This window comes from Plecotus auritus, assembly GCF_963455305.1.
Source record: "Plecotus auritus genome assembly, chromosome: 2".
In the NCBI taxonomy this organism is placed as follows: Eukaryota; Metazoa; Chordata; class Mammalia; order Chiroptera; family Vespertilionidae; genus Plecotus; species Plecotus auritus.
Window position 1 is genome coordinate 20,732,630 of NC_137771.1, and position 24,683 is coordinate 20,757,312.

The following is a 24,683-nucleotide window of genomic DNA, read 5'->3' on the forward strand; positions in this document are numbered from 1 at the left end:
CACTTAGGTTTATTTTCCTGGGGTGGTCCTTTAACTTGTACCAAGTTTTCAAAGCACTGTGCCTCAAGGCCACTCTACTCATCCTTGTGTAATGTGGTTTTAGTTGTATATCAGTATCTTAGGTCCACAGCACGTCTGGCATTTTAACATCTCATTAACAAAGATTTAACAGTTTCTTCACTGAGATAAGTATTTTGATGCTAGTGTGGAACCAGGAGATTATAGGAAAGTGACTCAAGGGTTTGTGTTTTAGACTTTACAGTCTAGAGCAGTGGTTCTCAACCTTTCTAATGCCGCGACCCTTTAATACAGTTCCTCATGTTGTGGTGACCCCCAACCATAAAATTATTTTTGTTGCTACTTCATAACTAATTTTGCAACTGTTATGAATTGTAATGTAAATATCTGTGTTTTCCGATGGTCTTAGGCTCTATAGTAGTGGTTCTCAACTTGTGGGTCGCGACCCACAGGTTGAGAACCGCTAGCAGGGTCGCCTAAGACCATCGGAAAACACAGATATTTACATCACGATTCATAACAGTAGCAAAATTACAGTTATGAAGTAGCAATGAAAATAATTTTATGGTTGGGGGTCACCACAACATGAGGAACTGTATTAAAGGGTCGCGGCATTAGAAAGGTTGAGAACCACTGGTCTAGAGTATAACAGCGAGAAGCTTCTAGTATCCAATCTTAATGGATTAAATTTGACCTGAGTGTGTTCACAGCTTTTTCTCCTGGAGGAGTTTACTCAAGTAGAGTTTGATTAGAAAGAGACCTGATTATTACAGGCTTGACTGTTGATATTGAACAGATTGGTGTGCAACTCCTTTGAGAATGTAATTGAGGCCCAAGAAGAGTTAGAACAGACAAGGTTACCTGTCTTGCTTATCAAGACACCTGGTCAGAGGGTCCATTCTTTGAATTAATAGAAAATGGTGCAATTTCTGCCTTTTAGTAAGGCCTGGTAGTTACTAGAATTAACATACTACTGTTGAATATTTAATAACCAAGGTTGAATCTGGAACCTTAGAAAGCATTAGCAGTACTATTCAACTAGAAGTGAGTAAGCATCATATTTTCATCATTAAAACTAAAGGGGGTGACTACAGTTCTTGGTTTTCTTGACTGTGTAAAATGAGGGAATTAGAACAAAATGTGGCACGGCCTGTGTGGCTCAGTGGTTGAGCATTGACCTATGAACTAGGAGGTCACAGTTCTATTCCCAGTCATATTTCGTTTTCATATTTTTCTACTCAAAAACATTTTTGTAGGCTCCTAAAAAGAGCCCACAGCCTTGATACTGTGTTCTTAGATCCCATAGAATAAGCAGACTCTACGTTGCCAGGTCTATCCCCACTGGGGGGCATGCAGGAAGCAGTTGATCATCATTGATGTTTCTATCTCTATCTCCCTCTCCCTTCCTCTCTAAAATCATTTTTTTAAAAAAAACTTTTAAAGAGAGAACTAAATGAGGTGTTCAGAGGATGTGAGAACTGGTAGAGCAAAAATTTATAAGCATTGTGTACCTATAATGCTGAGTTCCAAGGATTCCAACACTGTCTCAAATATCTCAGCAGCTGCTTTGCTTCCAAGTACCTTGTCTTCATTAGAATGTTCAACATGAAACAGCCAAATTTAAATATCCTGGAGAAAAACCCAGAGCTGGTCAGTTTTTCCTTAAGGGAATTCTTTTGACTCTTTTTGAGGTGTTGTATTGAAGCATCCTGAGCCAATCCAGTTTCTGAACGGGACTACAGGGGAGTGCCCATCCCCTCTTTATCATTGGTCTCAGCATATTTCTCAAAAGGAATAGGCTTACAAGACTTCCATGTAAGTGGATCTTCAAAAAAGATTCCTGCCAAGGAGATCTGGGTTTCCTCAGTGTTGATGTGGCATTTGGGAGACTTTATAAACAAATTGGCTGTCTATGGTCACTTGATTCCCCAGTGTGAGTCTTAAGCAGCAGTAATGTGTAAGGTAGGAGGACGAGGTAAAGAGCTATGGAGGAGCATCTCTGTGGTGATTAGAATTTTCTATTCTTGAAACTTTATCCACCTGGACCTGGACTGTATAAAAATGCATGTATATTAAGACTGAATGGCTTTTATCAGGAAATATGTGAAAAGATTTGCAGATGACCCAGTTCTTCCCTCTTGTGAAGGAAAAGAATAAGCCTATTTTTGCATCCATTACCAGAGTTGTACATTTTCCCCTTGGAGCCATTAACTATATCAGAGAGACTTCTGGTACAGTAGGAAGAGCACTGGACTGGAAGCTTTATCTGCATCATCTTGAACAAGTTACTATTTCACTTTTTTGAACTTTATTCATCTCAAACATAATGTTAAGTAACTGGTAGGTGCCTTGGGTTTAAAGTTACAAAAATGGCTCCTGGGAGTTCACAATCTAGTGAGAAAGACAGACCAGCAATTCTAAAATGATGTGGTAACTGCTCTGGTAGAGAAAATCAACATAGTGCCATGGGAAAAGAAGAAGGACTGGGGGGTGGCATCAAGTGAAAGTTTTTCAAAAGAGGTAATGTTTTAGATTGTCTTGTAAGAGTGGGTTAAAGTCCCTCAGGTAGGCAAGAAAAGGACATTGTAGTTTAACTAGAGGCCCGGTGCGCGAATTCATGCATGGGTGGAATCTGGCTGGCCCTCCCCATCTGGGTGGGGCTACCCCCGATGGGGGGTGGCAGGCAGGGTTGGCCCGCTGGCCCCACCTCCTGGTCGAACTCCCAGTTGAGGGGACAATTTGCATATTAGCCTTTTATTATATAGGATGATTCAAAGCCTAGATTCTGAATTCACATCTGGAGTCTGCCACTTATTAGCTCTATGTCTACTTACTTCAGGGTTGTTTTGAAGATTAAACTGAAAAGTCTATAAAGCTTATTATATAATACTCGATACATACAGCTTAATTTATGGTAGTGGCTTTTATTATTCTAGGAAAAAGAAACTATTTGCAAGAATGGATGTGTTAAGAGAATGCCAGAATCTGAACTACAAGTTGGTTCAGCCTGGCTTGAAAGAGTTATACTTAGGATGGAAGTGATGATCTGGAGAGCTAGGCAGGGACCACCACATCATGAAGAGCTATGATCTATAATAATAAAAGCATAATATGCAAACAGACCAAAGGACCCAACAGTAGAACGACAGTCCAAACCACTTTCCAGATGGCCACGCTATGACACACACTGGCACCAGGCCAGCCAAGGCGGGTGTGATGTGATTGGTCGGGGAGCCCCGCTGTTGCCCCATGATTGTCCCGCAGAGGTAGGCCCAGGCCACCACCCGGCATGGTGATCACCCCAAAGAGCCAAAGAGGGAGGCCCAGGCCACCCTCTTCGAGGAGCCCCAGCCGGGTGGGCGGGGCCTCCCTCTGCTGTGTGATCGCCCCACAGAGGGAGGCCCAGGCCAGCCAAGCAATCGCACCCCACACCTGTCACCCACAGAGGGAGATGACTGGTGGCAGGGAAGGGAGGACAGCGCCACACAGATGACAAGCAGTGGCAGCGGCGGGGGCAGGACCAGCTGCTGGCAGCCAGGGGAAGGAAAGCCCCGATAGGCCCTGATTGCTGGCCAGGCCTAGGGATCCTACCCAAGGGGTCCCGGGTTGCGAGAAGGCACAGGCTGGGCTGAGGGACACCTCCCTCTTCCCCCCGCAACCCCCCCTGCTCCCGTGCACGAATTTTATGCACTGGGCCTCTAGTATTTTAATAAAGATAAGGTACTTTCCTCAAAGAGGTAACAGGCAGGGTGCCATTTGACTTCAGAGAATGAATGATCTCTTATACTTCATCTGGGCTTTCTAATTTGTTCTTAGCATTCAAGGCTCATGTGGGCTAGAAGACTTCCCAGCAAAAGTTGGAGATGTTACACAATAATCCTTCTATTATCTTTCATTTGCAGGATATGATGGATGATATCTGTCAGGAGCAGTTTCTAGAGCTGTCCTATTTGAATGGAGTACCAGAGCCCTCTCGAGGACGTGGGGTGCCAGTGAGAGGCCGGGGAGCTGCCCCTCCTCCTCCACCTGTCCCCAGGTAAAAGTAATGTAAACAACCAGAAATAGGATGTAAATTTGACCGCTAGTACCATCTCCCTCTTTTTGGTGCTCTTATCTCCAGCTTAGAAGGAGTCTTATATCCTTCATTGAGTGGAATTCTAGCTCTTGAGCATTTTGGCCATAGTCAAGTGTAGCAGTCCTTCTGAAACTTTTGGTCTTTTAATTTTGGACAGTTATAGCATTTTTGTTTTTTAAATATATTTTTGGACAGTTATAGCATTTTTGTTTTTTAAATATATTTTTATTGATTTGTTGAGAGGAAGGGAGAGGGAGACCTCATCAATGATGAGAGAGAATTATTGTTGCTTCCTGAATGCCCCCACTGGGTGTCGAGCCTGCAACCCAGGCATGTGCCCTGACTAGGAATCGAACCATGACCTCCTGGTTTTCATAGATTGACACTCAACCATTGAGTCATGCTAGTCGGGCCAGTTATAGCATTTTTAAATGATCACTGACTTTAGCATTTTACCTTTTGTTACTGATCTTTATGGAGTGTTCAGACTCTCCAAAGCAGTTTATTGTGGGACCTGGGGAATCTTCCATTGTGGGTTTTTTGCTTACCCATACATTCCTCTAGGTTTTAATAATAGTATTTGTGTAAGGCATCATAAAATCTGGCTAGTTCCAGAATTTGCACACAAATCTGACCATGTAAGTAGCCTATTTATTAAAAAAATCTCTTTCAATAATAAAGATAAAGTATAAAAAAGAAAAAAAAACTAAAAAAAAAATGATCTCCATTTAAAACAAACTTTCTTAGATGATGTGTTAATGCAATCATGAACCTAAAACCTGTATAATTTTGTTAACTAGTGTCACCCCAATAAATTCAATTAAAAGGGGGGAAACTTTCTTTTTATAGGGGCCGTGGTGTTGTACCACCTCGTGGGGCTTTGGTGCGTGGTACGCCAGTGAGAGGAGCCATCACCAGAGGTGCCACCGTGACTCGAGGAGTGCCACCCCCACCTACTGTGAGGGGTGCTCCAGCACCAAGGGCACGGACAGCAGGCATCCAGAGAATACCTTTGCCTCCACCCCCTGCACCAGAAACATATGAAGATTATGTAAGAAGTTTGAACAATGTGCCATTTCCCACTACCTAGAAGGTTGCCAAAGGAAGTTGAATGACAGGGCCTTGGCCCTTGATGTAGGTGGCAGGGATTGCCTGTAAGATTCAGAATCTGCTCTTTTCTCTTACAGTGAATGTTAACTTCGGAGAAGATTTTTCCATTTTAAGCATGGTTTGCTACCATATTTATGTAGATTAAACAGGAAATAAGCTGTGCCTCGATGTACAGTATTTTACTAAGGGGGTCTCCCACTACTACCAGTTCAACTTTGTACCTTATTTCTTGCTCACACTTGGTTTTTGTTTTTGTTTCTGTTTCTTTTTGTTTGGTTAGTTGTTTTGTTTCATGTTTTAAAAATAACCCTTTCTCTCTTGACTTTTTCACAGTGGGTGTTAACATTTGGGAGGGAAAGTTCATGTTCTGTTCATGTAAAAGCCTGCATCCTCCCATGGGATATAATTACCTTCTCTACTCTCTGTGATTCTGACTTGTTATTTCATTTTATTGGTTCTAGGGATATGATGATACATATGCAGAGCAGAGTTATGAAGGCTACGAAGGCTATTACAGCCAGAGCCAAGGGTAAGTCAGGCAATAGAGGTGCTGTTTCTTGTCCTGGGGATGGGTAGCGGGGCGGAAGGGACAGAGATTTAGGCAGCCCAAATCTAAGGAGCAGTATAGCTTACCTTTTGTGGGCATCTACTATGCTTTGGACATCTGTAAGTTTAGATAATTATGAATCTTGAATTATATTGTAGAATCTGACAATAGAAAAATTCCTGAGCTGTGACTACATGGAAACAAAGGGGAAATGCCTTTAAATTATTTATTTTTTTTAAATATCACAGTCACAGTAAAATTGTATAAAAGTTTAAAAGGAAACTAGAATTCCACTGCAATAACTTGGGTTCTTTCTTTTTCTTTTCTTTTTTTTTTTTTTTTTTTTTTTTAAGATTTTTATTTAATTTGAGAGAGAGAAAGATCCATGCGAGAGCAAAACATTAATCACCTGCCTCCTGCACGCCCCCTACCCGGAATCAAGCCTGCAACCCAAGCATGTGCCCTGACCAGGAATCAAACGGGCAACTGAGCCATACTGGGCAGGGCTGTGCTTTTCTTTAAAAACATTTTTTTGTTTATATTTGTTTTATCTGTGATTGATTGAAGAGATGTCTCATAATTCTACATGGGGGACAAAATAGTTCTCATGTTTGTTTATTCTCTTCCAGTGAGCACTGTGGTCAATTTTATATTGTGCTTTTCCACTTTAAATTGTGTGGTATCCATTTTTCTTTGCTACAGTTGTTATCCATTTTCTTATGAGTACATAGTTATACATGTGTTGGTAATATTTTATGGTTTGAAGATGGGGAATGAGCATTATCCTTTATTATACACACAGTAAAATGACTGAAATATGGAAATATTTGGGAGAAAGGTGAAACTGAAACATAGTTGCTGTATGGCTCTCTTAATACTCTGTCTTTGGCTTTTAGGGACTCAGAATATTATGACTATGGACATGGGGAGGTTCAAGATTCTTATGAAGCATATGGTATGTCTTTATTTCTGTGTTGGGGCAGAATGTGCAAGTAAGTGCCTGAGAAAATGCTGGATTATTGAGGATCAGACAGTCACACACCTGAGGAGAACCCTTTGAAGGCCAAGTTGTTGGTAGATGTAACAATAGGAATCCTACTCTTACTTAAATTTTGTGGTGTGCAGTAAAGATAGGGATACTATTACTCTTGGAAGGCTAAGAAAATATCCTAAACTAGGACTCAGCAAACTAGTTTGCCTGGTTGGAACAGCAAACTTTTTTTTTTAATCCTCACCTGAGGATATTTGTTCTATTACTTTTTAGAGATAGTGGAAGAGGAGGTATGGTGGGAGGGAGGGAGAGAGAGAAACATCAATAAGAGAGATACATCGATTGACTGCCTCCCACATGCACCCCCACCGGGGGTAGGGAGTGAACCGCAACCCAGGTACATGCCCTTGGCCCTTGACCCGGAATGGAACCTGAGACCCTTTGGTGCACATGCCAGCGCTCTAACCACTTTGCAACACCAGCCAGGGCTGGAGCAGTGAACTTTTAAGCTGATGTTGGTTTGTTTTTTTTCCTACTTTAGGCCAGGAGATGGCTGGACCTAGATTATGTTGCTGGGCCTTTGCTGCTGATTACCTAGACCACATTGGTGGATAAGAATTTCATTATATCCAACTCTATTCTTCTGCCCTACCTCACTTTTAAAAACAATTTTGGATCTCATCGAATAGAATCCCAATGTAGAGGAAATAATAGCTGAATGAGACCTAGATTGCAGGTAGCTAGCCAGAGCAAATTGGGGCAAGAATAACACCTGTTAGACTCAGATTAGAGGAGTGGAGCTGGAGCCAATTCAGGACAGTACTGGCATCAAGATCCTTACTGTTTTTTGGAGACATCGCAACTCCTAAGAGAGCTATAGCGGCTGGAATGGCTGTATGACCAAACTGTCTTCCCTGAGGTTTAGTTGAAAATGCATTGCTCAAGAGTGTCCTCAAGAGCCAATAATGGCCTCATGTTAATGGGCCCCAAGGGAGTGCCATGTGGCCACAGATGCAGAGAGGGAGCAGTCTTTGAAAGGTGAGATATTTTAAACATACCTACAGGAATTCTAGAATTCTTAGCAAGAGGTTCGGCAGTTGACAGATCTTCTTAAGATGCTAGTTGACAATCTCCCTCTTCCCCTAGCTGAAAAAGGGGAGCCTCTTAGGGCCTCCCACAAATGGACAAGCTGAGCTCAACAACTCAGCATGGTATGTAGTAACCACTCAGCTACTTTCCCAGGGAAGCAGTTTTTACTAATTCTAGCTAAATGGCATTGGACTGTTGCCATTAGTAACTCTTCTATTCATATGCCACTATTTAGAAGAGTGGTATGATTGCCCTGGGGTATTTGCCTCCCATCAGTGAGGCAGCACAATGGGCCTCTGTATGTGTTGACTATATTGCATTTCTGTTTTGCTGGATAAAAGACTGGACTGAAAGAGGCGGACTGATCCTTATGCCCCTGGTATGATGTTGCCATGGTAATCTGTTCTGATTTCTGCCTTTATAAAGAGAATTAGAAAAAATAAACTATCTTGTTGGTACCCAGAAACAATTTGGAAAGTGATGGACATACCTATTATACTAGGCATAGAAACAGGCTTAGATAGGGTGCTGTGTGACTTTAGATGCATATAAGGGATTTTTTAATATATATATTTTTAATTGATTTCATAGAGGAAGGGAGGGGGGGAGAGAGAGAAACATCAATGATGAGAGAGAATCATTGATTGGCTGCCTCCTGCACGCCCCCTACTGGGGCTTGAGCCCGCAACCCGGGCTTGTGCCCTTGACCAGAATCAAACCCAGGACCCCAGTCTGCAGTCCAACGCTCTATCCACTGAGCCAAACCGGCTAGGGCAGTGGTCGGCAAACTCATATCAACAAATATCAACAGTACAACGATTGAAATTTCTTTTGAGAGCCAAATTTTTTAAACTTCTTCTAACACCACTTCTTCAAAATAGACTTGCCCAGGCCGTGGTATTTTGTGGAAGAGCCACACTCAAGGGGCCAAAAAGCCGCATGTGGCTCGCGAGCTGCAGTTTGCCGACCACTGGGCTAGGGCCATATAGGGGATTTTATTTATTTATTTATTTATTTATTTATTTATTTATTTATTTATTTATTTATTTATTGTTTTTTTTATTTCAGAGAGAGAGGGAGGAAGAGGGAGAGAGAGAAAGAAACATCAGTGATGAGAGAGAAACATTGATCGGCTGACTCCTGCATGCCCCCCAATGGAAACCGAGCCCACAACCCGAGCATGTGCCCTGAGGGAATGGGACCGTGACCTGGCTCATAGGTCGATGCTCAACCACTGAGCCATGCCAGTCAGGCCCATATAGGGGATTTTAAACCTATAGTGATGGAGGCAGATGTTTGTGAATGCAGGCAGCTGGAGAAATACTTCAGGAATGAACTGGCATGGGTAAAATATGGCAGTTAATGTGAAGAATAAACTTATAAACACAACTCATTTTTATGAAAGATCAGCTGTAGAAATAAGTGATCCTCTCCCTCACATTTTTCCATATGATAAAGGAAAACCATTTGAGGATGTCACCTATGTTGTCTGGCTTCTCCGGACTGGCTTCTCTGGACTACTGGCATCAGGGCGGAAATAATGAATTCTAGTTAGTGCTCTAAACGCAGTTGATTGTACTTTGCTCTGCCAGAGCAGTGGGCCAGCTCTGCTGGTGGAGAGCCTCATGAAAAGTGGTCCTTGCTTGCTTCTCCCAGAGAGTCAGAGGGCACTTCTCCACAAGGAAACCTGACTTTCTGTTGTATGAAAAGGGAGCTACCTGCTTCACCTTACCTGAGGCTGTCTGGTTGCTTTGGGAACAGGAAAGGGTATTGCAAACCCACTGAGATTGATTTCCTCACTGTCTCAGCAAGTGTTGGGTTTATCCAGGTTTGGGGGCTGGAATATAAGTCATGGTTGCCTGTGGAGACCCTCTTTGCTGGAGATTATTCCAAGCCCTTTCTGAGCTGTTTCCTTCTGCCTATCCACTCACAACTTCCTTACAGTTGGGAAATTGCCTAAGCTGCTAGGATGGCCAAGTAGAGGGAAAAGCAAGGACCACTGGGTAGGTAGCAAAGCAGTGTTTCTTTGCCAGGTGACTTACCCCTGTTCATCCTAGATGCCATTGACACATGGTTTATAAACTGTTCTTGCTTTCCCCATAGGCCAAGACGACTGGAATGGGACCAGGCCGTCACTGAAGGCCCCTCCAGCTAGGCCGGTGAAGGGAGCATACAGAGAGCACCCATATGGACGTTATTAAAAACAAACATGAGGGGAAAATATCAGTTATGAGCAAAGTTGTTACTGATTTCTTGTATCTCCCAGGATTCCTGTTGCTTTACCCACAACAGACAAGTAATTGTCTAAGTGTTTTTCTTCGTGGTCCCCTTCTTCTCCCCACCTTACTCCATTCTTAACTCTGCATTCTGGCTTCTGTATGTAGTATTTTAAAATGAGTTAAAATAGATTTAGGAATATCGAATTAATTTTTTTAAGTGTGTAGATGCTTTTTTTCTTTGTTGTTTAAATATAAACAGAAATGTACCTTTTATAATAAAAAAAGAAGTTGAGTAAAAAAAAAACACCACAAACCTGTTAGTTTCAAAAGTGACATTGCTTGCTTAAAGGTTCTGAAATTAAGGCTTGTTAACTTTATCTTAGTTTTGATTTGAGGCATCCCGTATAGTTGTAGTTGCAGAATCCCAAACTAGGCTACATTTCAAAATTCAGGGCTGTTTAAGATTTAAAATCACAAACGTTAACGGCAATAGGTGCCACCATGTAAAAGTGAGCTCAGACGTCACTAAAAATGTTTCCTTTAAAAGCACATGGCGGTTGAATCTTAAGGTTAAATTTTAATATGAAAGATCCTCATGAATTAAATAGTTGATGCAATTTTAACATTAATTGACTTAAAAAAAACAACAAGATTAGGTTTGTAAAAATGACTTTTTCATTATGTGGGTTTTGAAATCTAGCCCCAGACATACAGTGTTGAGAGATACTTAGTGGAAAGTAGGCTTTGAAGAGTTTAATTGGGGGAGAGGGGTTTGCCACCTGAATTGAATTTGATGCAGAGCTTTTTAGCCACAGTCTTTAAATAATAGTACTAATAATTAAAATTTCAGTATTTAAAAAGAAAGTGTTTTGTCCATCTGAGATTCTACACTCCATGAAAAGCTCATTTGGACACTGGGGCCAAAAGCTGATAATTTTTTTAAGTTTGACGGTTGTCAATATTGAGCTGTTCCCAAGGTAGTCAATGAAGTATGTCTCAACACTAGCATGATATAAAAAGGGACACTGCAGCTGAATGAAAAAGGAATCAAAATCCACTTTGTACATAAGTTAAAGTCCTAATTGGATTTGTACCATCCTCCCATTTTGTTCTTGGAAGATTAAATGCTACATGTGTAAGTCTGCCTAAATAGGTAGCTTAAACTTATGTCAAAATGTCTGAAGCAGTTTGTCAATAAAGTTTAGTCCTTTTTTAATCAAAGTAAATGTGATGAATTGTCATTTTTGTGGGTGGACAATAAAATAGTTTTCTCTTTCAAATAAACTTAAATTAATTCTAAAGTTAATGGGCTTGTTAAAAGTTGGAGCTTGGAGACTTTCTTAAAAGTTGTGGTGGGGATTTTATTTTAAGTTTACCAAAAAAAGTTTATGAGTTGTTAAGTTTTAGTTTAAAAATAACCAAAGCTTTTTCACCCCCTGGAAGTTGTTGAAAACAGTTTTATCTAATCCTATCTGGAGAGAAAGAAACAACTAAACAAAAGCTTGGATTGGTTTCCATACAGAGGTGTCAATATTTAAAGTGCCAGCCAACTTGTTTGCATCTTCCCTTGGTGGTCCTAAAAGTGACACCAAATAATCTCTGTGAGATTGGAAAGGGGATAGCACCTGCTTTCGAGATGACAGTTCAGCAAACTCTGGGTACACTTAAGGGTTTCCCTTCTAATCCCAGAAATACTATTAGTAAATCAGCTGGGCTGGGGCAGGATCTGGCATGATAGGCTGGCTCTGTACTCCCTCCTGAGAGATCAAGAGGAAATGATAGAATTGGTTGGCCCTGTTTCCACTCCTCTGTTAATTTTTAGGGTTTGCATGCCTTCTCTAAGTGAGCCACCTAAAACTGCTCGGGGGTGAAAAATCCTCTTGTATGAAGTGCCAAGCTGCCTGCAGCAGTGCATGATGGACATTTTTTTTCTTTTTAAAACACACCAACAAAAAATGTATTTGTAGATTGTGATAAAGTGTAAATAACTGAATTTTCAACCATGGTTTGAAGTCAGCTTTCAGGGCATTATGTCTTGTTTTGATGAAAAGAGATCACTCTATACCCCCCTTTTTAAAGGAAAATTATCGCAAGAGAATCAGGATGTGTAAAGCTAACATGCATCGCAAAAAACCAAAGGTAACCTAAATGTCTGATTTTAATAGCACATATTTCTCTTTTACATAAACTGTGACAGCAACTTGCATAAACAATTCTTTAGCTGTTAATTTTAATGTTAAAACTTTGCAAAACTTGTTTAATAAAAATAGCTGTAAAAAGAAAAACCATATGCTGCCGCATAAATTAGCCATAACTCTTAATAATCCTGCCCATCACAAGTGAACTGTAATGTAACCTGGGCACAAAGTCTGACATCTTAAATGACACAATGTAAAATTTCAATGACTGTAGATTAGATATGCTCCCCAAAGTAAAGATTTCTGCTCAGCTATTTTAAAATGTACAAGGATGAGCCCCTATAGGTTCCCATATTGATATTCACAATGAAATGTTACTTAAAATTTCCTTAAAGTTGCATGTTTCTCTCCTGTAATGTGTAAACTGCATGCAGGATCTCTATCTTTTATTTTGTATGTCTTTAAAACTTCTTCTTCAAAAGACTGATCTCTTACTTCTCCATTTTCAGGTCATTGAAAACTCAAGACATTTCCTGGAGTAGAATGGGTATTAAAGACCCATGTCAGGTATGTTAAGGTGTCTTTCTATTAAGGATGTGGGACTTTTATCTATATATTTAAAAGGCTAATGTGCTAAGTGTCCAACCGTCCGATCAGTCGCTATGACGCTGGCCACCAGGGGGCAGACACTCAACACATGAGTTGCCATGATGCGCACTGGCCATTTACAGAGAAATGCCACCGTGGACCTGGTGCCCACAAAGCAACACTCGGCTTCCCCCAAGTGGGACACGGGCCCTGCCACCACCCCAGAGCAACAGCCCACCAAATCACAGCCGAGACCCCATGGCACAAAATGCAGCCGGCTTCCTCTCCCTAGCAACAGGCTGTTTAACAATAAACAGTACCACGGACCTGGCGCCCACAAAGCAACACTTGGCTTCCCTCAAGTGGGACACAGGCCCTATCACCACCCCAAAGTGACACCCCACCCAATCGCAGCCAATGCTGCCGAGACCCCATGGCACAAAATGCGGCCCACAGCCCAGCCCGGAAATGGTGGCTGTGGGCGCTAGGTAATGACATCACATAGCAACGCCCAGCTTCCTCTCCCTAGTGACTAGCCTCCTTGAAGTTTCTTCAGCCCAGGAACATGACTTGCTTTACAGCCAGGTGGAAACATTTTACACTTTAACCAAATGTCTGTGAAGTGTTTTCCCATGCCTCATCTCATTTGATCCTCACAGAAGTCTTGGGGTAGGTAGATAGGAGACTCGGTGGAATCCTATTTTCTTTTCATTAGCCAGAAAATGGAGATTTAGGAAACTTAGAAACTTGACCCAACTGAAAAGAAGTAAGAAATGGTGGACCTTGAAAATGACTTCAGGTTTTCTCACTGTGCAGAATATAGTCAAACACTGCTGCAGTTAAATATTTTACCCTTTGTTCTCCCTGTGTGATCTACAGTAATAATCTGCTTCATGTTAATATTTCCAGCCAGTTCTAAACCAGTGCTGAAAGAGAAGTTGTGGTGCTTCACTGGGCTGGAAAAAGTTTAGCTACATCAGAAAGCAGGTCTAATTAAGCAAGTTTATTCTATATCTATAAAAGGCTAAGTTGACTCACGCATGGGCAATACATATAAAGCTCTCACTGGCACCATTCGCACACGTGTGTTTCGATCTGTCATTGTCGATCGTGAATTTGGTTGACACTTCTGTTATAGAGAAAGGGCGAATAGCGATATTAAAATGTTCTAATTAATTTCCTTTCAATGTGTACGAATTTGTGCACTGGGCCACTAGTCTATATATATAAAAACCTAAGTGACCATTCAACTGTTTGACCGGTAGCTATGACGCGCACTGACCACCAGGGGGCAGATGCTCAATGCACAGGCATGAAAACATGGAACAGAGTGATGAATCTCAGAGGGAAGAGGGGAGAGCAGGACGAGATTAACTAAAGATCTTATATGCATACTAGAGGCCTGATGCACGCATTTGTGCACCAGTGGGGTCCCTTGGCCTGGCCTGCGGATATTGGGCTGAAACCGAGGGATCCCAGATTGCAAGAGGGCGCAGGCCAGGCCAAGGGACCCACCAGTGCATGAATCCGTGCACCGGGCCTCTAGTTCTATAAAACAGTTCTGCCAAGAGGTAATCTGGGGGGTAATCAGTGGGTGAGTCTCTTTTATACATCATTTGTATCATATTTACAACATTACCATGTTTATATGTTCGTTTATAGTTCATACTGAATTTACTTATAATGACTAGGTAGTATCAACTTATGGCTATTGACTCCCATTCTATCCTGTCAGTAATCTAATAAGGCAGTGTTTTTTGTTTTGTTTTTGTTTTTTAAATATATTTTATTGATTTTTTTTACAGAGAGGAAGGGAGAGGGATAGAAACATCAATGAGAGAGAAACATCGATCAGCTGCCTCCTGCACACCTCCCACTGGGGATGTGCCTGCAACCAAGGTACATGCACTTGACCGGAATCAAACCTGGGACCTTTCAGTCCACAGGCCAACACTCTATCCACTGAGCCAAACCAGTTAGGGCTAAGGCAGTGTTTTATTTGGAGTTCATTGGTTATAAGCAACGAAATGGCTAATGTAAACAAAAGGGAATTTATTGGAAAGATATTATGGGCTGCCCTAGCCAGTGTAGCTCGGTGAGCATCATCCTATGCACCAAGAGGTCACCAGTTTGATTCCTGGTTGGGGCACATGCTGGGGTTGTAGGCTTGATCCCCAGTAGGAAGCATACAGGAGGCAGCCGGTTGATGTTTCTCTCTCCCCCTCTACCTTCCTCTCTTTCAAATCATTAAAAACATTTTTTTTTTTTTAAATCTGGCTTGGGAACCAGAATGGCTGCAGAGAACTGAAACAGTGGTAGATCACAGGAATAGTCCTGAAACAGCAAAAACTGCTTCGGCACTGTTGACTGGAATAAGTAAGCTCTAGCCATGTTTGGTTTGTTTCTCCCTCAAGACTCAAGTTTTTTTGTTTTTTGGTGTTGTTGTTTTTTTAAATATATTTTATTGATTTCTACAGAGAGGAAGGGAGAGGGATAGAGAATTAGAAACATTGATCAGCTGCCTCCTGCACACCCCCTCCTGGGGATGTGCCTGCAACCAAGGTACATGCCCTTGACCAGAATCGAACCTGGGACTCTTCAGTCCGCAGGCCGACGCTCCATCCACCGAGCCAAATCGGTTAGGGCAAGACTCAAGTTTTAGGAAGGGAATATCAAACTGGATTTGTTTGATTCACCTACCTGTACTTTAGCAGTATGCAGTACAAAAAAAGTTCATTCCACAAAAAGAGGTCAGTGTTCTTAGGGAGGGGAAATGGATTCTGGGCAGTCAAAAAACAATTGTCCAGTAAAATCTGTATTTTACAGAAGTAGCTGAGACTTAATTAGGTGAAGTGACTTCCCAGGGTCACATAATTAGTATTATTCAAAATCAAGCCCAAGTTTATGTGTTGCCAGAACTTAACATCTTGATTTATACGATATTGCTTATAATCTAAGGAAAGGGGTATTTCTTACATTTAAGAGACCCCTGGTAGGGATTTTTTTAATAGTAAAAAGAACATCGGACCTGACAAAAACCTATAGTTGAATCTGTGAGCTTTCTTTTGGTTGGTGATCTAAAACAAATCACTTATCTTATTTCCACATCTGGGGAGGAAGATAGTGATAATGTACACCTTTCTGTGGTTGGCGAACTGAAGGAGTTCCGTATAAGGCCAACGAATTCAGTGCCCTATACATAGTAAATATTAGTGTTCTTCCCCTAAGGAAGTTTAACCCCTTCCTGTTTGGGTGGTTGGCCTCACTCTAACAACTTGAATGAGCTTCCTATTGTTTAAAACCAACCAGGAACTAACTGGATGATTTTTTTCCCCCTCTGCCCCTGAATGAGTTGTTAGGGTTCTGATAGCACTGAGGAGACAAGATCTAGCTATTTAAGACAAAGGCACGTTATAGTCTTTGACAGTAATTTGCCTTCTTGGATATCATTTCTTAGCCTCCCTCTTAGCCAGGAGCCTCTGAGATTTGAAGACTTTAAGGAAGGCCATTTGTCTTTAGCATGGTTTGGGGCATCCAGAAAGTCCTGAATATGATATTAGTCACATGAATGGGTAGATAAATTTAAGATAAAGTCCCTGGATTCAGAAAAGTTGTCTCAGTTCTGCCTAGGATAGTCTTAAGAACAGACTTTGGGGAAAATGTCTTTCTTCATTTGGCCTGTAATTTGTGCTTGGAAAGGCAGGTTTCATTACTGGAAGACCAGGCTTATTCGTGGTCTGCCTGCTCTGGTTGTGTAGTTTAATCAGTTGGTCCCAGTGTTTACTATAACTTCCTGTCACTACCTGTGAACTTACTACAGTTCTATAAGCTAATTTAGAGCCAGCCAAGAATAGAACATGTCCTGGCTCTGTCTCATCATAGCCTTTGTCTTTGTTTTGACAAAAACAAAGCCCTTAACCTTTCTAATTTATCATCAGATGAAGTTGATAATAATAGCTAACATTTATCACTATGTGCATCATAATATACTAAGCAGTTAATAAGGATTATGTCAGTTGATCCTCTCTACCTTTTTCTTTTTTAATGAGATAAAATTCACATGATGTGATTTTTTTTTTTTTTAATATTTTTATAGATTTTAGGAAGGGAGAGAGAGAAACATCAATGATGAGAGAACCATCGATCAGCTGCCTCCTGCACGCCCCCTACTGAGGATCAAGCCTGCAATCAGTACATGCCCTTGACTAGAATCCACTCGGGGATCCTTCAGTCTGCCGGTTGATGCTCTATCCACTGAGCCAAACCAGTTAGGGCAAAATGTATTATTAAGTACAGCAAAGAAAGAACAAAGACTACCAATTAAACCAACACAATGACACAATGGTTTTTTGTTCGTTTTTTATATTGAATGTAAGATGCATCCTGATTTCAGAGATGTTAAAATATGAAAAAAATATATGTCTTAGCTAGTACAGTATTTTGTCAATTCTAATATTCTTCACTGTGTGCCAGGCACTGTCTTCTCCACATGTAGAGTAGCTATTATTCTCCCATTTTTACACAGTGATGAAACTGAGGCCCAGAAAAATTAAAACACTTATCCAAGGTCATGTAGCTGTTAAGTAGCAGAACTGGGATTCAACCTCAGGCAGTCTGATTTTAGAGGCTATAATCAGTCTCGACTATTAGGTTATATTGGAATTGAGGGGTTTTACCTGTCAGCCCGAACCAACCCAGGATGCTTTCACAGTCATTCTGTATTCTGGAAGGAGGCTTATTCAGCAGGAATGTCATTACTAATTCAGTGAACATTTGCTGGGGTCACTTAGGGTCTTATGCTGGTTGTGCTGGGTCACGGGTCTGCAACAGTTCATAGTCTCTGCCTTCAAGAAACTCAGTCTAATGGGAGAGAGTAAGTCTTACATAGTTAGTGTGATCATTTATGTTGCTGAACTGAGTATCTGAGCTTGCGGGAGCTGGTGAGAAAGGCATAAGGAGTGCTGAAGAAAGGGAGTGACAAAATTTTTATTATTAATCCTCACCTGAGGATATTTTTTCCATTGATTTTTTTTTTTAGAGAGAGTGGAAGGGAGTGCGGGGAGAGAGACATTGATGTGAGAGAGACATTGATTGGTTGCCTCCTACACCACCTGGGATGGGGATCAATCCTGCAACCAATGTACGTGCTCTTGACCAGAATCGAACCCAAGACCCTACTGACCAATGCTCTAACCACCAAGCAAACTGGCCAGGACAGGAGTGGCAAAATTTAAGTTGAGCCTTAAAGTATAACTAAGAATTTACAGACAGACAGATAGGTTAGCAATAGCACTTTACTATGGCTTTAAACAGACTAATTTCAAATTCTGCTTCCTCCAAAGCTACTAGCTTTCGAACTTTAGATGAGTTATCCTCTCCAAGTCTCAGTTCCATCATCTGTAAAATGGGGTAATATCATTCATTTTACAACATTGTTGTAAAGATTGAGTGGACTAATATGTGTGAAACATTCAACATGATATATAGTAAGCACCCAATAAATTTAGGTATAAATAGAGACTGGATGAATAGGTTAGTACCAATTTTGAAACGGTAAATGTTAGACAAGGAATTTGGACTTTATTCTAAAGTTTAGGGAGCTATAGGTGTCCTTAAGCCAAGAACACATCTGTGTTTGCCATTGTGCTGGTGAGGTAGGGGAGTAAGGGAACCAGAGGAAAAAAGCCTTCCGTAAGTGGCACCCCTCCTTTGTGGGAGAGTGAAGGGTATAGTCTCCCCTCACTTTGCATTCTTTCCTCTCTCCCTCTTGCCTGAAGGCCTTTTGGTTCATTCCTTTTTCAGAAAGAAAAATCATTTCTCCTCTCAGATAGTATTTGGGCTATATGAAGGTGGGATGTTAAGCCTTCACCATATGTTGATAGTCTTTCCATGTCTGTCCCTTTCACCCACCCAATTGGGTGAAACACTCTGAATCTCCACTGATACAAACTTTGCTCTCACTATTCTGTCCTAAAGGAGTGAAGTCTCTGCTTCCATTTTAAAGCTTTTGATTCTGTGCTAACTCTGCAGAGAATATCATATGCAACATCCCATTTCATTCTCACAGACAATCCTATGAAACAAAACTGATGTGTAGGTTAGGATGACCACAAGGTCCAAAAGCTGGAGCTTAGACCCAAGTCTTTCTGTTCCCACTGAGCTGCTTCCTCTAGAGTGGCAATAAGAAGATTCGTTTACACTCAAAGTAGTTCTCAGCTTTGATGTACAGGTGTACCACCTGGCTTGATTTCCAGATTCCTGGACTTGAAAGAATTGGACCCTTCTAATCTCAACCTCAATATCTCTCTCTCTTTTTCTCTCTCTCTCTCCCCTCTCCCCCTCCCTCCCTCCCTCCCTTCAGAACCTTTTGTGCCTCTTGCATATTTGAAACTAGTGCTAGCAAGCATCTGATGAATATTTAATAGCCTTGAGCACACAGGCTGCATACAGCTGTCTTGAGATGGCAGCTGTTGGGGGGAGGGGAGGAAGTGTACTGCACTGCCTAACTATTTCTTTTGTTCCCTGGCCTAGCCCTTTAGGAGCAAAGGCCTATGGTGGGTACTGTACCCTAGTCCTATTGTGGCCTGATTGCTGCCCTGGGCTCCCAAGGAGGTTACATTCAAGCAGCAGACCAAACCGCTTTTTTGGGTAATGGGAGCAGATTATGTTCCCTCACATCTAGAATCAATTTCTCAATCCTGGGCTGGAGGTTCTCTATTCTATGGCCTTTTCTGCCTCTGAGACAGATAATGTGTTCTCATCCAGTGTTCTGCCAACTTCAGTTCTCTTTTCTAAAAGGAGGGAGACTTGTATCTGGAAGGGACTTGAATTCCATAATCATGCTGCTGGGTTTTAGCCTCTTAACATTCCTTGACCACAAATGCAGTAGTAGCCTCTCAGCAGTAGGTGTCTGACTCATTCCTAGTCTACACTATGGCGATTGGCTGCATCTCAGGCAGGCATTAATTAGGCAGGGGAGTTCTCAGGCAGGTACTCAAGCTATCTTTGTGCTTCCCTCACCTAGACCTAGGGGAGCTTTTTGCTTTAAGAAGACCTTGCTGTTTCCAGGGCAAATTTGGAGAGGTTATGAGGACTCCTGAAAAAAGACAGCCTGTTTGAGTTGTTTCTAGGCAGTGTGTGAGCCATGGCCAGGGTATCGCCCCAGATTAATCAGGTAAGTAGAGCACACTACCAGGAACTTGGGCATTGTTTCTGTTTATACTGTGTTAAGATGCCTGAATTAGCTGTTCCCTTGTCAACCTCTAGAGACCACCTTGGCCCACCTCAGGATAGCCAGTCTCTTCCCCCTAGGCACCATGAGTAAGAACTTGAGATCAAAGTATTTGGGTTCAGCCCTGACTAGTATGGCTCAGTTGGAGCATTGTTCCATACACTGAAAGGTTGCAGATTCGATCCCCAGTCAGGGTACATACCTGGATTCAGATACAGGGCCAAGTCTTCTCTGGGGTTTTCTGACTCCTGCAGGTTTCTTGCTTTCTATTCATGGTCCAGCTTTAGCTATAAAACGGGTGCTACCCATTTCTCAGGCTCTCTGGGGTTGGAAAATAGGAAACAAATTGCATTAGCCTTTGAGAAAGAAATATCTATGCTCTGATATGATTCCATCATAAGCTTCTGTCCAGATATCAGTACACATGGCTCCTTTTATTCATTTTTCTTAATGCATTCACTCTTACACCTACTATGTGCTAGACGCTGGAGAGTTAGTGGCTAGTGAGCAAGATAAAATTGGTCTCTGGACTCATGGAGGTTACAGTATATTTGAGGAGTCCTGGCTGGGTAGCTCAATTGGTTAAAGCAGTGGTCGGCAAACGGCGGCTCACGAGCCACATGCAGCTCTTTGGCCCCTTGAGTGTGGCTCTTCCACAAAATACCACGGCCTGGGTGAGTCTGTTTTGAAGAAGTGGCGTTAGAAGAAGTTTAAGTTTAAAAAATTTGGCTCTCAAAAGAAATTTCAATCATTGTACTGTTGCTATTTGGCTCTGTTGACTAATGAGTTTGCCGACCTCTGGGTTAGAGCCTCATACCATTACACCAAGGTTTCGGTTTCAATCCCCAATTAGGGCACATACAAGAAACAACCAAGGAATCTATATAATAAAAGTCTAAGTGACCATTACAGTGGAATGACCGGTTGCTGTGATGCACACTGACCACCAGGGGCAGACGCTCAACGCAGGAGCTGCCCCCTGGTGGTCAGTGTGCTCCCACAGGGGGAGCACTGCTCAGCCATAAGCCGGGCTCAAGGCTGGCAGCACAGCAGTGGTGGCAGGAGCCTCTCCCACCTCCGTGGCAGCGCTAAGGAGCAACTAGCTCAGCGGTAAGGAGCCTGCTGCTAAGGAGCAGTGAGCAGGTGGGTGGTAAGGAGTGAAGGGTCCTGGACTGCAAGAGGGTTGTCAGACTGCTGACTTAAGCCCGATCCCTGCATTTCGTGCACCGGGCATCTAGTGCATAAATAAGTGGAAAAACAAATTGATTTCTCCCCCTCTCCCTCAATAAACAATTTTTAAAAAAACTAAAAACAGTATATTTGGAGAAACAGACACTAAACAGATAAAACTCATAAATAACATATCAGTTGTAATCATCTGTGCTATGACAGAAAAAGAATAGGGTGCTATGAGGGTACACAACAGAGAGCTAACTTAACGGGTTTTCCTTGAGATTATGTTTAAGCTGACATCTAAAAGGAAGAGCAGCCTGGCCAGTGTGGCTCAGTGGTTGACCTATGAACCAGGAGGCCACAGTTCGATTCCCAGTCAGGGCACATGCCCGTGTTGTGGGCACAAACCCCAGTAGGGGGCATGCAAGAGGCAGCCGATCAATGATTCTCATCATTGATGTTTCTATCTCTCTCTTCCTCTCTGTTTTTTTTTACCCCTTCCTCTCTGAAATCAATAAAATTTTATTTTTTTAAAGAAACCCATATTAAAAAAAATGAAGAGTAAGCAAAAAAATAAATAAAATAAAAGGAAGAATTACCTAGGTAGAAGGCTTGGGAAAGGGCATGGAGCACATTATAGGCAGAGGGTAGGCCTGAACCAGATTCAAGATGAGGTAAGAATGTGGACCTTACTCTGTGTTCTTCACTGAAGACCATTGAATCCGGGAGTGACGGGAAGGAGAATGACATGATTAGATTCTGGTTTTTAAACTTCATTTGCTCCCAAGCAGAGAATGGATTATAGTCCAGGCAAGAAAAGAAGAACTCTTTCAGGTGATGATAGTGAGAATGTAGAGAAGTAAGTGGATTCAAGAACTTTTAGGAGAGCTCTAGCCGGTTTGGCTCAGTGGATAGAGCGTCAACCTGTGGATTGAAGGGTCCCAGGTTTGATTTCAGTCTAGGGCACATGCCCAGGTTGTGGGCTCGATCCCCAGTAGGGGTGTGCAGGAGGCAGCTGATCAATGATTCATCATTGATGTTTCCCTCTCCCTCTCTGAAATCAATAAAAATATATATTCTTTAAAAAGAACTTGTAGGAAATTTAATTAATATAATTTGGTGGTTGATTAGATGTGGGAGAAGAGGAGGGCTCCTAGGTTATCCTGGCTTGAACAACTGGGGCAATGGTAGTACCATTTTTTAAAAGATGGGGAACACTGTTATAGGCTTTGGTGTAGGATGTATCTCTCCTGTGGTTAACCCTGATCATTTAAGGCTGGGATTAAACACCTCAAGGCCAGGAAAGATAGACCCCTGAATCTAAGATTTCGGTACTAGAAGATGCCTATTTCCCCATTCCCTTTATTCCAAAGTCTTTTTTCTTCTTCTTCCAAAGTCTTTTGAAGTTCTTTGTTCATTTGGATCTTTTTCATATCTCTGGGAGAACAGGAAGCATTTTCCCTTTTGTATAATTGGGGATCCCAAAGCTTGTATAACTGAAAACCCCAAAGGTTTAGTTGATTCTGCCCTGGATCACTCAGCTGAGGCCAAGGCTGGGACGTATAAGGTGTGAGGGTCCATATGTTTGACTGACATGAAAAGAGAGCTCATAGGCTGTGGACTTCTATTTTCTACTCATCTGTGCACCTAGAAGTCTTGTATTGAATGAAACAACTGCAGTTGTCCTGTGTGGTGGGGAGATTGTAAGGGAGGCAGCCTGGCCATATGGGTGGCAGGGAAGCCCTTGATAGGGCAGTTTCATGTTTCTTAATTTTCTGCTTGTGTCTTTGCAGCTATCAGAGGACTCCAGAAACTGGGAAAGCTGCCTGCTGTGTCAAGGCTAGCCTGAGGGCATTTGCTGAGCACAGAGAAACACCAGAGAGATCAACAGTCTGTTCTCAGCCACTTCATTGATATGTCCGATTTACACACAGAAAGCCAGTTAGGATCCTCTAAGAGTCTCTAGGACCAGAATGAAGTCCTCAGGGTTGCAGGGGACTATGATATTAACAGTTAAACATGCTCAGAACTTGAAAAAATTGAAGGGGAGCCCAGCCAATGTGGCGCAGTGGTTGAGCATTGACCCATGAGCCAGGAGGTCCAGGTTCGATTCCCGGTCAGGGCACATGCCCAGGTTGCAGGCTCGGTCCCCAGTGGGGGATGTGCAGGAGACAACCGATCAATGTTTCTCCCTCATCGATGTTTCTCTCTCTCTTCCTCTCTCTAAAAATCAATAAAAAACATTTTTTTTTAATGTTGAAGGGGCCGAAACCGGTTTGGCTCAGTGGATAGAGCGTCAGCCTGCGGACTGAAAGGTCCCAGGTTCGATTCCGGTCAAGGGCACGTACCTTGGTTGCGGGCACATCCCCAGTAGGAGGTGTGCAGGAGGCAGCTGATAGATGTTTCTCTCTCATCGATGTTTCTAACTCTCTATCCCTCTCCCTTCCTCTCTGTAAAATATCAATAAAATATATTAAAAAATAAAATAAATGTTGAAGGGGACTAACAGTATCCTCATCATGGCCTCCTAAATCTGAATAAACTGGCAACTGGCCTCCTAAATCTGAATAACTTCTGTGTCATTCCCAATTTGCCTGCTTCGCCTTAGCCTCCAACAGAACTGGCTAGAACACCCTACGTATACCTCACCACCTCCTATTTCCCTCCCTGCCACATCTGTGTTGTGGGTGCCAGCCTGGGGCCCTTGGACGCTTCCAGAGGGCTCCTAGAGAGAAGCTGGTCACCAACTCCGTAACAGGCTGAGGAAAGCCAAGTGAGAAGGTTCGTTTATTTTGGGCAAGTTATTTAACCTCGGCACCTGTTTTTCTCTTCATTGTTGATTACTAAAGCTACTCAAAAAGCTCTTTAAGGGTAGGGCTTTAACTCCTGTACTGTATTCCTTCCCCAGCATATATCTGGCAATGAGGGGCTCAATAAAGGTTTGGTCAAGTGATGAATGGTCCCACTCTGGTAGCTTCTATCAACTTTGAGAGAGAACCAAAGCTTCCCTTTAGAGCTCCCACTTACTTTCTAGTTACACATTAGGCTATTTGCCCTAACATTTCTCTTGAAGGATTGGAAAGTCAACCTTTGATATAGACTTCCGGTTTCCTATGACCTAATGTCTAGGCTGGTTTTACAATGGGGTTTCTGAGAGGTTATGGATCTCTCCTAGTACACTCTTCTTTTAATGCCTTTTGGCTTTTTATCCTAACAAGGGATCAAGGAGAAGGGCTGAGTTTGAGGAGAGAGCCTGTCTGCCTTTTAACTGAGCCTAGGACATTATAATAAGCTTAGATTTATTCTTAGCAGGAAAAGGATATTGAAATCAGTTGCTTTACTTTGGGCAAGTTATTTAACCTCTGAGCACATTTTTATATATTGATTACTATAAATAACAGCTAATAATTTATTGAATGCTTAGTATGTACCAGGTACTATATCAAGCGTTTATATGCACTGTTTCACTTACTCCCCCATTTCATTATACTCATTTTGCATATG

At 42.1% G+C, this 24,683-nt stretch overlaps 1 protein-coding gene across 2 annotated transcripts in view; it reads left to right on the top strand.

Moving 5' to 3' along the window:
- KHDRBS1 (KH RNA binding domain containing, signal transduction associated 1) overlaps positions 1-23,745 on the top strand; it is a 43,711-nt gene extending 19,966 nt beyond the window's left edge. Inside the window, exons 5-11 of one of the 2 annotated variants that reach the window (XR_013959827.1) lie at positions 3,921-4,054; positions 4,943-5,144; positions 5,665-5,732; positions 6,647-6,705; positions 9,934-10,126; positions 12,697-12,754; positions 22,973-23,745. Coding sequence is in view for 1 of the 2 variants with exons in the window: in XM_080654067.1 (XP_080510193.1) it covers positions 3,921-4,054; positions 4,943-5,144; positions 5,665-5,732; positions 6,647-6,705; positions 9,934-10,031 (561 nt within the window). In the remaining variant the exon portion in view is untranslated. Of the gene's footprint in view, positions 1-3,920; positions 4,055-4,942; positions 5,145-5,664; positions 5,733-6,646; positions 6,706-9,933; positions 11,276-12,696; positions 12,755-22,972 lie in introns of those variants that run through there. The other variant, XM_080654067.1, reaches the window with a different exon arrangement.
- Positions 23,746-24,683: the final 938 nt, after the last annotated feature.